The 15,139-nt window shown below is 38.7% G+C and overlaps 2 protein-coding genes across 2 annotated transcripts; one reads left to right on the top strand and one right to left on the bottom strand.

Moving 5' to 3' along the window:
• The first annotated feature begins 616 nt into the window (after positions 1-616).
• Positions 617-1,754, top strand: LOC106945834 (arylamine N-acetyltransferase 2-like). The gene has a single exon (XM_015029804.1). The coding sequence runs from the start codon at positions 839-841 to the stop codon at positions 1,703-1,705; it is 867 nt and encodes a 288-aa protein (XP_014885290.1). The 5' UTR covers positions 617-838; the 3' UTR covers positions 1,706-1,754.
• A 578-nt stretch (positions 1,755-2,332) lies between these two features.
• marchf6 (membrane-associated ring finger (C3HC4) 6) lies at positions 2,333-14,575 on the bottom strand. Its single transcript, XM_015029812.1, has 25 exons — positions 14,223-14,575; positions 12,857-12,956; positions 12,312-12,385; positions 11,976-12,119; positions 11,390-11,462; positions 11,103-11,271; positions 10,638-10,824; positions 10,042-10,103; positions 9,925-9,957; positions 9,759-9,810; positions 9,592-9,650; positions 9,419-9,499; positions 9,222-9,290; positions 8,376-8,450; positions 7,954-8,088; positions 7,649-7,869; positions 7,192-7,329; positions 5,836-6,058; positions 5,178-5,247; positions 4,768-4,949; positions 3,851-3,985; positions 3,656-3,745; positions 3,339-3,471; positions 2,919-3,054; positions 2,333-2,691 (listed from the first exon to the last, which is right to left on the bottom strand). Exons 1-25 carry the CDS (start codon positions 14,239-14,241, stop codon positions 2,604-2,606), a joined length of 2,748 nt encoding a protein of 915 aa, XP_014885298.1. The 5' UTR covers positions 14,242-14,575; the 3' UTR covers positions 2,333-2,603.
• Positions 14,576-15,139: the final 564 nt, after the last annotated feature.

Genomic DNA, 15,139 nt, shown 5'->3' with positions numbered 1-15,139 from the left:
GACGTCACCGGCACGTAGCCACACAGGAAGTAGTCAAACTTAAATAAACATGATTATTTATGTTTTAAAATCTTTTTGGACCACATAGGAAGGGCATAAATATCAGCTCGGAAAAGAAAATCAAACTTCTCTCACTCAACATTTCAGCTTTGACCTCAAAATTGCAGCTCTTTGTACCCCTTATGATGTTTGCATGACTTCAATAGTAATACCTCTGTTAATCACAACCTAAAGATGATAGCATTTAGATATTTGACTAAGTCAAAAGGTGTGCGCACATTTTCAACCTAGAAAATTGCCCTAGAAAATGTTTAATGTTTAAAATATTGTGCACTGTAAAGAGACAGGAAGGTCACCTATAACATAACAGAAAAATAGTTTAGTTTAAACATTCTATTTAACTATAAATATGCTGGTTTTATATTATAGTATGGTGAAGTCATATGATTTGTGGGCAGTCATCCACAAATCATATTTTGAAAACATTTATTTGATGCTTTTCTTGATAAATGAATAAAATTTAACTGTGAATATCCTTTAAATTTCAAAAGTTATGGAAATTATATGCCATGAACTTCTGGACCTTACTGAGGACTGGGCAGCAGCCTCCAGCACTGTTTTCCTTAACTACGCCTCTGCATTATATGCCACGGCCCACGAAGGCATCCTTTTTATGTACTTTGATCCTGTACATCGACACGTTCATGTGGAATTCTTATGGTGTGTTTGACCTGTTCGCTTTCTGCTCTTAATTCCCCTGCGCTCGGTTTCCAAACCACTCTGGAAAGAAAAGTGAAAGTAAAGCGTCGTGAGACCGAAAGCATAGAAGGAAAAGGAAATGTCTTCCGTGAAGATGGAAGTGGATCGGTACCTGTCGCGGATCGGGTTTGAAGGCCCTTCAGGTGTGCCCAGCCTGGAGCTGCTTCGCTCGGTTCACACCTGTCACCTGCTGTCGGTGCCATTTGAAGACCTGACGGTGCACAGCGGTGGACAGGTCAAGCTGGACCTTCCGGCCCTCTACGACAAGGTTGTGAACCAGCGCAGAGGTGGCTTTTGCTTTGAGAATAACTCGTTGTTCTACTGGCTGCTGACCCAGTTGGGCTTCCAGGCCACTATGCTCTCGGGTCAGGTGAAGAACTCGATAACTAGTCGCTACGGGCCCCCGTTTGACCATTTGATCGTAATGGTCAACCTCGAAGGGAAACGGTGGCTGTGTGACGTCGGTTTCGGCGCTGCTGGTTTTAGTGTCCCGCTTTCGTTGGATACTTATGGTCCTCAGGTGCAGGGCCACAGAGTTTACCGTGTCAGAAGGATAGACGACGTGCACTTTCTGGAGTGGCAAAAGGAGGAAAACAGAGGCGAAGATGGGGACTGGACGGAGATCTACAAGTTCACCCTGGAACCTCGGCGTCTGGAGGACTTCGCCGAGATGTGCCAGTATCACCAGAGCTCTCCCAGCTCCATCTTCTTCTGCAAGTCCCTCTGCACCGTGTTAAGACCCGGCGGGAGGGTGTCTTACATTGGCCGCAGGCTGATTAGCACCACATTCCCATCTGAAGCAACGGGAGGTGGGCTAGAAACCACAACCAGGGAACTTGAAGATGAAGAAATTCCGGCTGTTCTAGCAGAAAACTTTGGAATTGTGCTTCAGTCTCCACTTATTCCAAAAGATGACACAATTACTCCACCCCCAGTTGTATACTGATTTATGGATGCCATAACTTTTAAGGCAAAAATATACAACTACTATTTCTGACGCACCGATGAGGTGCTTCCGGTTGCTAACATTTTTTGGGGGTGGGTGGGGGGGAGGGGGGTTATAATTGTTTTTTAATTAAAAAGACTAAATAGCAAAAAAAAAAAAATAAAAAATATATATATATATATATATATATATATATATATAAGTAAAACGTACGCAAGGGTAATTGACCTATTAAGTTATTTTTAATTGACCATCCCTACTTAATGTGTTTTATTATCCTTAAAAAACCTGCAAGGTAGTCCGTTTATGGAACAAAATGCAAGTTATTTTTATGCATCTGATGAATTGCAATTGTAAACCTAATCTAATTGTATAAACTAAATTAAGATTTTGAGTATTTGACCTGACAATGACCAAATAACAGTGAAAAATTGCAGAAATTGTGATTACAACTATTCTTAAGAAATGAGCTTGAACTTTTGGTTAATAATTTCAACTCAATAAGGTTTTACATTTTTGTAATTTAATGCTTAGAATAAAATTATGCATCCTAATTTTACCAGATGCCTTTGCTGAACAATCACACACACACACACAGATTTTGCAGAACACATACAACAGAAAATGTAAACTGTCACTTTGATTTAATAAATTATACAATACAGGTTTTAAGATGTACAATGGTCATTGCATTAATCCACAATTGTCCTTTTTCATAAGACAAAGTCTGCTTTCAAAGTATTTACACATGTACAATTTATGAGGCAGCGCTTCACAAAAAGCAAGGCATGAATGACAATACACATGATGTTTAGACCCTCTACAGTTACCCTGTGCAGAGGGGGGTCTACAGTGGGTAACTGGTGCAAAAACGTGGCACACATTGGACACAAAGATGTTACTCTGCGATGGGGTTGGAGGATGGGATAGAGTTTGCTCTGCTAGATTTCCGTTCGTAGTTGACAAGCCTCTGACCAACCAGGTACCTGCATGGGGAGAATACATGTCAGAATTGACGTTTTTTTTTTTTCTACAACTAATTAGATTTGCCGAAGAATAAAATGCATTTTGTGTTTATACCAAGACATAAAATACTAAATGTTTCAATAGAGACACAATTAAAATAAGAGTCTTAGAATTTATTACACAAATAAAGATTTTAGAATTGTTTAAAAAAAAAAAAAAAAAAGATGGACGACAGAAACATTCATACTTGTCATTTTTGATGTGCTCATAAAGTCGTTTAAACTGTCTGATCTGGAAAGACAGGATGCCGATGAGCGACACCACCATCAGGAGGAATGGATAGATTCTCCTCTGCATCAGGATCTCCATTTCAGGGGTGACACCTGGAAACAAAATACAGGTATATGGTCTTCACTTTTCTCCTAGTCCTGACTAAAAGTGATCACCAGAATGAGCCTAGAAGCGTGTGGATGACCACAAAAAGTAGTTGGATGCAAGACGGAATTTATTCATGGACATTTAGTGAAACACTGTAGGGGAGGTGAATGGGAGGGGCAGGGCTCCATGTACATATGCGAGTCTGTATATGTTGTGGAGGAGAGAAAGTTTCATATAAATTTAAAGTGGTCTAAGGTGATAAAAATAAAAAAGCATTTCTCATACTGACCGACAGCAGGAACCACTCCGGCAGCAATCACATACGGCACACACAGGGACAACAGCAGGACTGAGATAACAGGAGCTGCCAGCTTGCGGATTATGAACTGGAGATCAATGTTACGAATTCCATTTGCATAAACCTGTGAAGAGGCGGAGAGTTAACAGGATTCGGTTCAAAGCTCCAATGAGCAACAGAAGTCATCTCAGGGGCTTTACAGAAAGACAAAATGAACAGGCAATTTCATCTCAGTCAGCAGATACTTTTTTCAAATTGGGAAATTTAAAAAGGATCATATTTATATTTCATATCCATTAATACTCTACCTGCTCAATTACAGCCTTAAGCCACCACTGTGGGCCCATGAGGGTGATGGCAGCGATGATTTTGGCATGGAGAACTCCAAGAGCCCAGTCCTGAAAATAACATCAAGACATATAAGAGCATATAAGAACTTCTTAATGCACGTTTAAGTGAAAAATTGTGGGAGACGACAATCTTGTATGCTTATATAATCTTACCTGCCAAGGATAGAACAGAGGTGTTTGGTCTAGAGGTACTCTAAGTGGGGCCACAATCACCAGTTCAAACAGCAGCCCCAATAACAGTGGGATGACTCCAGCAACCAGCAAAGCCACAACCAGGGTCTTCAGGATCTATATGAGTAATATTATAAACAAAGACAAGGGTGAGCCCCACTGGTCTTTGACAGAAAAATTATATCACTAGCTAAAAATGATAGAGAAGCAACAATCTCACTTTTCTTCAAGAAGTTAATGACATTTTGTGCAAATTTTCCAAATGATTTAGATACACAATCCTTCCTCCAAGTTTACAGGAAGTTCAGTTTCATTCAGACTCCATACATAATTGCTCTAATACAGCTAGGAAACATTTTATCATTATGTGTATAGAAATGTCTTTTTAAATACGTTTGCAGCACTAGATGTTATAGCACTGATGTACAAATTTTTAGCTACATGGGCCAAATATGTCAACGCAAAATAAATTTTTTCTTTAAATTGTAAACCACAACAATTATATATTGATTTTTTTTTATTCTAGCTGCTCAACAATGAACTAAATGCTCATTTTCTATAAAGCAATCAAAGTAGTCTGGTTTTTGTAGAAAATGCAAACCTAAAAAAAAAAAAGGCATACAAGATGAAGTACGCTTAGAACACCTCAGATTTAGACAGATTGTTAAACTACACAGATCAGTTTGTTTTCCATTTCTTAGCAAACCAATATTTTTTTACCTTTTCTAACTTATAAACAGGGTTTGTGAAAGCTTATTCAAATGCCAACCATCACCTCTGGCTGAAATGCATAATGTGTTTTGAGCAGCTAAGGACTTAAAAAAATCACAGCATTTTGAAAAGCCAATAATTCCCACTGCTCCCGTTTGCTTATTAAAGCTTAAGATTCCTCCGCTCACCATGAGCGTCCATTCCTGGACTTTGTGCATGATTACGATGCGTCCCTGTGGCATCCACGCCAACAACACAGTGACTCCACGAACCGAGAGCCAGCAGACGTACAGACCACACGCTGCTGTGTACAGCTCATGGATTTTAGAGTTTCCAGTCCAGAAGGACATGAGCCAGCGGCCTGTAAATACTGAAACACACACACGGCAGAGCAATTATTCACATCACAGCCAAATTTGTAGTGGTAACAGAGGAGAAAAAAAAAAGAAAAAAAAAAAGACTCTCCTCACTTATAGTTCAGGAAAGACTTATCATTATGCGTCTATATGAAAGAGTCAGAGCTTTCATTAAGGTTTGGGTGGAGTTCAACAAAGTAGTAATTTATCTGTTAGTTTAGTTGTTTGACATCACTCCTTACCTGGTAGAGTTAAGCACACCAGACTGGCCAATAGGAGAGTGATGCACATGAAAATAATCAGGAGCACAATCTAGGGGACAGAGGACAAGCCACGTAAGTAACTTTCATACTTTACAACAATTGCATAGAAGTCTTCAGAAACATCTGATTTCTTTACATTTTAAAGTTGGAGGAAGAGAAAAGCATGATATGCCATAGTATCCTGAGGATGTACAAATTGCCCCTAATTTGTGTGTGCTGCAAAAACACAAAATCTTACCAAGTATTATATCTAGTTTCTAATGCAAATATTATAGGAGATATAGGAGCTTGTTCTAAAAAAAAAAAAAAAGAAAAAGTTCTAGTTCAGATTATTTCACTTATGACAAGATATTTTCCCATGTTATATAGTTTAATCCATTTCAGTGGATTAAACTAGTACTTTTTCATCAATATTAAATTATTGACTTGAAACAAACTCGTATGTCTATCTGAAAGTTATTTGCATGCGAGTTTTTTACATTTCAAGTGTGCTAAGATATTTGCAGTATAAACTAGGCAAAAATACTTTGTAAGGTTTTGTGTTTTTCAGAGTGGTAACACATTTCAAATAGGATTGACTGTGCTGGAGAGCATTGTAAAGCATGTTAAAAAAAAAAAAATCACAGGACTGTCTCACTCTGAATGGGAAGCGCAGGGGTCGGTGGTACGGCTGGAAACCCACTGGCCCCCCCTGCTGCAGGATGGCCTGATGTGCTGCATGCAGTCCTTCCCCAACAGCTGGGGCCGGGTTGTTATTGTTGTTATGAGGCCCGTGGGGAGGGTTGTTATTGTTGTTGTTGTTTGCAGGCTGGTTGGCATCATTGTCCTCCTGCTCACCGAGGAGGTAGGAGTGGAGGTCTCTGCAGACAGAAAGGAAAGGCTGATCAGTGGCAGGAATAAAAGGACGCCACATGTTGCTAAATGTCGACATACCCTGAAGTAAAAAAAAAAAAAAAGATTTATTTGAACACAAAAAGTAGTGTGTAATTGTGAACTGGAGGGAAACAGATGTGGTTTTCAATTTTTTTGTAAGATCTGGTGTATATTTGTATTCCTCTAATGTGTGTTAATGGCAGGAAATAATGTGTGTCAAAAGCTGATAAGGACTTTCCTCACACAAGTCAGCCAACTGTGACTACCTCGTTCAGAAAACACTTGGTATGGGCCAAAAGATGTCTAGGTCACAAACTGAATTGTTTTGTGAAAGGGGCTCTTGGTTGCCCATGGAGACAAGCAATCCAAGGTGATGTGCAAAGTTTAACCACAAGTTGGACTTTGCATGTAAATGTAAATCTTGGTCTCTTTTGCCAAACTATTGATGAGAATTATTATGACTTTGTGATACTTCAACCTGAGCTGTGAATCTCTACAGCTCCTCCAGGTCTACCATTTGCCTATCAGCTGCTTCTCTGATGATACTCTTGTGGCCTAGCTTGTCAGTTCAGGTGGATAACCATGTTTTGATTGGTCTGTAGCTGTTCCAGAGTCTCTTCATTTTCTGGTGATGAACTGGACAGATCTCGACCAGATGTTTAAATCACCACCTAATTTTGCTTCAAACATATCCACATCTTTATGATTTTGTTTACCCACCAACGTAGTTTAGCAAAACCAAAACCTTCACAGAACAGCTGTATTAATAAGGCGTAGGGTTAAATTGTACACTGATCAATTCACTTCTTTAATCAGATGACGGTTTGTTAAAATTGGGTTTTATTTTCGGGCATCAGAGTAATAGGGTTGACAAAAAAAAAAAAATTCATGCAACACATTTCAGATTAATATCAGCAAACCTTTTCAAAACCGTGTATAATTTTCTCTCAACTTCAGAACTTTGCACTAGTTTGTCACCTAAAATCCCAAGGTGACAACATGAGAAAAAAATGAAAGGTGGTAGAAAACACCGTTGGAAAGCACTGTACATGTTGATTAACATTTCTGATGAGCACTCAAACTATCAACATTTTAAGTATGAATGCTGTTCAGGACTTACAGTAAATAGCCAGCACTGACTGTCCAGGCTCTGACCAGACCTTTCAGCCACTGGCGAGTGTGTCCTTGCTCCAACAGGGCCGGGAGGACAACCTGAAGTAATAAGAGCTCCAGAGACAGCTCACTGACAGGGGCGTCACTGAAAGGCAATATGTAAAATAATCAGAGAATAACTTGATGGTGTTCTCCAACCAACTAATCTACCATAATATGGACATTTATTCATTTCTAAAGCACACAGACACATTCAAACAAGTCACAGCAGATAATGTTTTTGTCCAGCCCCTTGTTGACCATACTCTCAACATTTCCTTTTTTTTTGTTCACAAACTTAAGAGAAGAAGTTGTGCGTTTCTGCCTGACAAAGGAAGTGGTTTGTCAAACCACTTTAGATGCAGAAAGAACACGTTGCATTTCTGTAAAATGTGATCTAAAATGTTGCTTTGCTCGCCAGTTACCTGTAGAGCATCACGTTGTACGGGAGGAAAGTTGGCATCAACACTTTTATGAGTCTGATTGGCAGCCACAGCATCAGCAACACAATTGAGCCAAAGACCACCACAGACAGGATGAACCTCCGCAGGTGTCTGTAGATGGGTAAATGAATCATTTCCTGAACTGGGTTGAAGTCCGGGTCATTGAGGTTTCTTAAAAACCAGAGCACTCCGGGCCTCAGGACCTGACGGAGATGGATTTTACGTTAACATCAATTTAATGTGAAAGGACTATAAGCTGACATACACAAAAACAGACCAGGCCTCACCTCTCTTAGAAGTAGAATGAAAGACGCAAAGTAGAACACGTACACCATACCCACAAGCCAGTGCAGGAACATGGTGGTGCCAGGTGCCGACTTGAAACTCATTTCTCTGTCTTTCAATGAGGCGTCAAACATTTCCTGCAGACAAAGACGGTAACATTAAAACAAAAAAACAAAAAGAACTAACAACATTTTGGGTCTAATAAATCACAGTCTTTCAATGCATTAAGTCAGAGAATTTGAATTTCTTCCGTCTGATCCACAAGCTACTGCAAGTAGTCATTTTAAGGTTTGTAAAACTATCAGAATACAGAAACCTTTGCTTTTTACAATCCAAATTTGGCCTCTAAAGCGAACTACCAAACACCTCTAAGCATAAAACAAAGTGCAAGACATCAGGAACAGAATCAAATCAAGAGTCTTACCAAAGAGCAGATGTCGAGCCACCAGCCACAGATCAACGGGAAAACGCCAATCTCCACGACAACCAGCAAAGAAACCTTTGACAGAGCATGTTTATTTCAGCCATTTTAATTCATTCAATGATATACACATTCATTTCATTCCAATACCGGTTATAACGCATGGCTGCAGAGTTAATTCAGTTTATAATGGCAAGTTATCCAAAGATGGCATCCAATCCTTTCTGAATAAAAAAAAAAAAAATGACTGTACCATCAAAAAAAAAAACAAACCAAAAAACACATACACCTGAATCATCGTGTTTGATTCAGAAGAACTACTGTAGCTTTAGGAAGTGGAAAAGTTCACAGTGGTTTCAATTATATGATGTCATATCACACAGTACATGTGTATGGGAAAGTGCACAAAGTCAACACAAGAACACCAAGCATGCAAATATCACGAGGTGACCACAAAGCAGCGTATGTGAACACTGTGTTTTAATAACCATCAGAATGCGCCATACAGAAGCCAACAGGTGGGGGGATAATATGAATAAAACAATGTAAAGAGTAGAAGCTTCTGTCATTATGGATATGAGCTGTAGAATGCTTTGTCATTTCTATTGTGTTGTACTTTAAGCTGCAGCCAACCACAGCTATAGAAGAATGTCCAATATTTTAAGAATTTAACACCTATAAAGTCTTTGTTTATTCTAATACAACAAAACTGCACAATAAATACTGTTTTGCTGTATTCACCCTTTGTTTATATTAACAAAAAAATATTCAGGCCTGCATTGCTGTAGAAACACAGAAAAGGAGTCCATGTTTCCATATACAAAGCAGAAAGGCTTTCGGAGAGGTTACCTTGACAACAATGTAGCAGACTCCCAGGAGACGCCGGGAACGTTGGAACCTGACCAAAGCAGCAAGTCCCTAGAATATCCATTAAGGATATCTTTCGCTTGATATTTTCACAAGAAGATGGCCTAAATTAATCTATTAGAATTGATTTTGAATATTAAACATTTTACATGGGGTATTGATCTTAGAACAAAGGATACATGGCACAGGATGAGAGTCATGGCCAGCAGTATGTAACCCACAATCGTCGTGATTAGGCCCTCAAAGTGAGATGCTTGGACCTAAAGTATAACGTTACCAACAACAAAAGATTAAATCCTACAGCATTCATAACTGTGTCTCATAGTGGGATAAAGTAAAGGTGGAGTCTTACGTATTCCTCGAAGCCGAGGCCAACGACAGAGAAGTGTCCAATGTGGTAGGGACAAAATGCTAATAAGAAAAGAGCAAAAGGGTATGGTAAATCTTTTGTAAAAAAAAAAAAACAACAAGAGTATTACGGTTAAGTGCAGTTTATAATCTTTGTCTCAGTCGACTCACCAAACACCAGAATAAAGAGTGTGTTGAGAGACACCACCCAAAACACATGCTCCTATTAAACAAAGACAAGTCGTGTCAAGAGGAAAAGCTTTTGTTGGACCTCATAGGTAATTATTAATAAGATAATAAACAGATCACATAGAAATGTAGTGTAAATATGAATTACCAGAAATACAAGGGAACCATCCAGACCGAGCATCTAAATGCAAAACGACAGTTACAAGTCAATGTGGTGCAGGTTGGCGTTTCAGACATAAAAGGATTACTGATTTTATGCCGTTACCCTTTCCCATGTGAGTTCCTCTGCTGCTCTGTCCCACTCCAAGGCATTCCAATTCATGTCATCTAAAGCAAAACAATTGTAAAACACTCAAATGTAGCAAATATTATTATTTTGTCACCATTTTTGCTGGAAAATATCTGCAAAGGAACTAAGACGTAAAGGTGGAAATAAATTTCTCTTCAGAATTGACAAATGTATAATAATAAATTGTTCTGTGAAAAATTCAACTCCAAACTATGTGTTTTAACATAAGGTTAAAAAAACAATACATATTTATTACTGGGGAAATATTCTGCATTTGTAGCCACTGCGACAGAGCAAATACAAATATTTTGCTTAGTCTTTCAAAAATAAATAGATTTTGGATCGCAAAATCTACTGCTTCAATGAAAGCTTTTGCTGTTTTACAGAATAATAATATGAACTTTTCCATGCTGCATGGTGAGACTTATTTTTATTTTTGGGTGCAACTTATCAAAACTAACAACCTGGTAATAAGTAAAGGTCACAATTGCTCTAAGTTTGAACGTCAAAATTAAACAAAACTTGTTTTTCTGTTTTACTTGAAGCATTAATATGATAAATTATACAGAAACCTTGGGCTCCATTATTGGCCTCTCCATCTTCAGCAGGTGCACCCTCTTCTTCCAGCTCCGGGTCATCAGCCTGGTCCGGAGGGCCGTCAGGGGGTTCAGGCTCGGCCTCATTTTGAGCCGGAGGATCAGCGGGGTCTGGCGGGGCCCCAGGGGGCTCATCGGCTGCTCCCTGACCTTGAGCTTGACCCTAAGGGTGAAACATTATACCAACAGGACTATTAAATCCAAGGTTATTGAATGATTCCATATCTGACTAACTGAAGAATGAGAAATGATAATATATATAGTTTTCAGTAATTATGCTGGATGTTGTCTGGAATGATTAGCCTGTATTTGCAGTTAGTGAAAACATAAATTGTAACCTGCACTTTGTACTATTTAAGTAGCCAACAAACATACAATTGTTATATTAGTCTATAAGTTTCTAATGTCCACTTTTTTTTTTATATACATGCAGCTGTGTACCTCATTGGCTTGTCCAGCAAGGTTAGGGGGCGGAGGCTGGTGCTGTTCCAACCACTGGGGGGCGCCACCGTGGACAATTTGCTCTCTGAGCCACACCAGACTGATGAATGCACACAGAGTGCAGGTGACAACAAAACAACCCTGAAGGCAGTCTGCGAGGAGGTTGTCTCTGCAGTAACACGACAGAAATATATTAACAGAAGTATATTAAAGCAAACAGCAGCAGCTAAGCTGTTCAAAATTCAAAACGGGGAATCATCCGTTTATAGGAAATGATCTCTTCTTACGTAGAGAGCATGTCCAACGGCAGTGTCAAAAGAGAGCTCACGGAGCCGGTAAAAAGACACTTATAGATGCGACCTGGAAATAAAGAGACCAAAGCATTAGACAAGTGAGATTTTTATTAACACCGTTTTGAATTGATTCAGGCATTCTGTTGCTTTATGCTTATTTTTTCCTAACTAATAAGACACAGAGTGACTTCTCTCTTGTTTCTAAAGGCGCGAGAAGCTAAAAGCTGCACCAGTTAAAGGTTAAATAACTTATCAGCACAAGTCCATTAATCCTGGTGAAGCTTTTCCAATGGGAGTCTCCTGTTGATTTGATTACACAACAGGTGTGGTACAGTGGTTGTGAGGTAATCCCTGTTTTGGACTGTGATGATTCCTGTGCGTGCCTCTGTTGGTTCTTACTGCCCTGGGTTCACCTCCGACACCTACTAATTTACTAACGCTCACACTCCAAACTTTAATTAATTGGTTCATGTGTTTTGGGTAAAAATCTGAATCACTTTAAGGGAAAAAAAGATATATTTTACTTCCCCTTTCTTGTCAATTTGTTTATTAAGGCAAGTTATGACAGAATACCACTTACATGCAGTGAGAGGAACCACTCCAAGCCATGCGAAGGCAACCAGCGTGTAATGGAACCAGTAGCGGATGGCTGTACCCACACTGGTCAGCAGACCAGCACAGATGTCCTGGATGGGCAGACGTGAGGGCATATCTGGGGAGTAGACTGAAGTGTGCAGAAGAAGAAAGTTAGATTTCTTGACAAGAGTAAAACATTCTGTTTATAATGCAAATTCATACTGTTTGAATGCATGAATCAAGCTAAAGAAATATCACAAATAATAGGGCCTAATGCTGTATAGTGCTATACTCAACCAGTAAACATGCTGAGAACTAACATTTTAATGGATGGACTTACTTGGTGTGAAAGCAAATCTGTGCTTGCATAATTCACAGTACTCCTTCCTGCTGTGTTTCAGCCACTGGACCAAACTGCAGATGTTAGAAGAAAAAGAAATAAATACAAAAGAAATGCCCAGTCATCCCTGAAATATCATGTACAGTACTTATCCTGTCCTGTTTATAGATGAGGACATCTATAAACAGAAAACTGCCTTTAATATTAGGTGTATTGGTATGTTGAAGACGCTCTCAGCTTGATTAGTTCATAAATTTCTGGATTAACTTAACATTACCTTGCTATATTATAATTGAAAAAAGTTGCGCAGATCAGATTAAAAGGCCTATTGAAGACACCTGCTTCATTATTCAAGAATATAAAATGTTCATCCAACACAGTCAGGCATTAAGGGATTCAATATTTGAATAATGCAAAAGATTAACCAAAGCATGTCTCTATTAAAAGGTATCTAGGTCAATTGTTAATTTAGACACTTGTAAAAATTTTGGAAAAATAAAAATAAAAAATAGATATCGGACCAGAGGACTCAGTGTGACACATACCATTCCTGGTGGATGAATTTGATGCTGCCGGTGCACACACATGGATGGTACAGGGGTTTGTCTGGGGTCCCCTCAGAGCGACACACACGGCAAATATCCGCTGGGAAGCAAAACAAAAACAAAAACAAAAAAAACACAGAACATAAGACCAATTGATATTGCTAGAAATTAAAACAATTACTAGATCTCAATATAAAATGTTGCTTAACTTTTAAATAAAAACAATGTTTTCGATTATAGATTTAAGATATGCACAGACAAGTTATTACATAAAGATTCAACTGGATTCAGGGAGAAAGTAAAGGTGGGTAATCTGCACTACAATACAATGAAAGGTTGACATATACATTTCCCTCATTCCGATCCTGTGGCTTTAAAATCTGATTAATCAGAATCAGATGCCACAAAAAGTGCCAGGAAATTTTATATGGCTAAAAAAATAACTTATGGTGTATAAACTAAAGAAACAATATACACAGCATTTATTAAGGTTATGTTTTTAGTTTCCTACAGTTGGGAAGCTCCTAGCAGAATATTTGTTAGACACTACAGGCTGGCAACTCTTGCAGATAAGCCAATGTGCAACGGAAAACCAGCTCCTATAAACCTGCTACATCTGTATTACTCTTTATTGCCAAACATTAAAAGCATTAATTCTTTCCTTGTGTTTTTAAATTAATTTCTTCAGTTGCTTCTATTACTTATTTATCATCGCTTCAATTTAGTTACTCTTCTCTCTTTTTTTTAACACGTTTCCTTTTAAAATGTATTTTCTTCTAAATCCCTCTCCTATTTTCTAATGTGTTTTTCCACAGATTTAATTAACAGCAACTAAACCTTATTGCAAATACGTTGATATCGACATTATCATGCTCTGAGGACGATGCTAACTTACAACAGGAATAAAAAAATAAAATAAAAAAAACACGTCCTGGAACAGCAAGTACATTTTCCCCAGTAGAATTCAAGTAAGTATTGCATTATTAATTGATTTATTTATTAACTGGATTAAGATGTAGATCTAGGCAGTGTAATTGACTACTATGCAAAGCTAAGTTTAAGGACAAATAACAGTAAAGTGATGACATCATCCGTAATTTCTGTTGGATTCCCCCCCCCCCAGTTCTCAACATCAAATACATTTCAGCCAAATCTACTGTCACGCAGAGCTTTGTTACACAAAAATAACATTTGGTATAGATCTCATGCCTTCTCGAATCTACCTCTACCTCACATTTCACTGACAGCCGCTGCTAATCATCTGCCATTAGGAGAGCTGCTCGGGAGCAGCAGGTTTGTCTCTAAAAGATGAATTTCCGAAGCCGATTGCTGTTAACCACCGAATCGAAAGCAACAAGAGTCTCACCTTCTTCAGCAGTGTCCATGTTATTGACTAAACACCGATTACTTTCTCTAACAGGGTAGCCTCGTACTGTGAACCCATTAACGACACAGGCAATATCGCCGAGCTAGCTGTGTTAAGCTAGCGACACGACTGTATCCTAAGGTTCGGGTGCATTGGCAGTCGTGAAATGGTTTCCCAGCAGAAAACACCAAAGTGTTTGTTGTGTTCTATCCTTTCACCTTGAACACCTAATCTCTGGTGTGGAAAATGTTTCTATTCCACAGTAGACCGAAACTCTGGAAAATTGTGTTGGTAAATCGAGAGCTTGGGTCTGGACGACAAACGGCTAAATGCTAAACGAAACAGCGCATGCGTAAGCGTTACGGTATTGTTCGTAACTGAGTCACTGCTGTTTGCCAGCTCGTTTAAATGAACGACAGAATCTATGTGTTGTGAAAGGTTCATAAGCGGAAAAATTGCAAATAAAAGTAGAGACAAGTAAATGTCGTAATAAAGTAATCGATGTGCAAGCAAAAGCAGAGCGGGTACACTTAATAGAGCAGATTAGTTCATTCTGTGCGGAGAGGGAATGAATCTAATGCAATTGAAACTAATTTGTACATGCAGTTTAGTTTTACTTTTCTGGAAAAGTATATATGTTTTACATGTGCGTATTTGTACATTTACTAATAGAACCGTACCACAAGAGGGCCAAATTATAATCGCTACACAAAAGATATGTTTGTGACCAGGACGAACTAGATATTGTTGGTTAGCTGAGCCAAATGGTTGGGATACCAGAACAGGGCCAGAAAGCCCATCCCTGCTGCTGTCAAGCTAGTGTCATAACTGTTTTACTTCATTACAATGGATCGATTGTTTCGGTATAAAATAAAACAAAACAACAACTATCAATAAAGCCAGGATAACATTTTACT

This window comes from Poecilia latipinna, unplaced genomic scaffold (assembly GCF_001443285.1).
Source record: "Poecilia latipinna isolate Pla-1442-1.1 unplaced genomic scaffold, P_latipinna-1.0 Scaffold164, whole genome shotgun sequence".
Taxonomy (NCBI): Eukaryota; Metazoa; Chordata; class Actinopteri; order Cyprinodontiformes; family Poeciliidae; genus Poecilia; species Poecilia latipinna.
The sequence above is the reverse complement of the archived record's forward strand: the minus strand, read 5'-3'. Positions and strand labels throughout refer to the sequence as shown.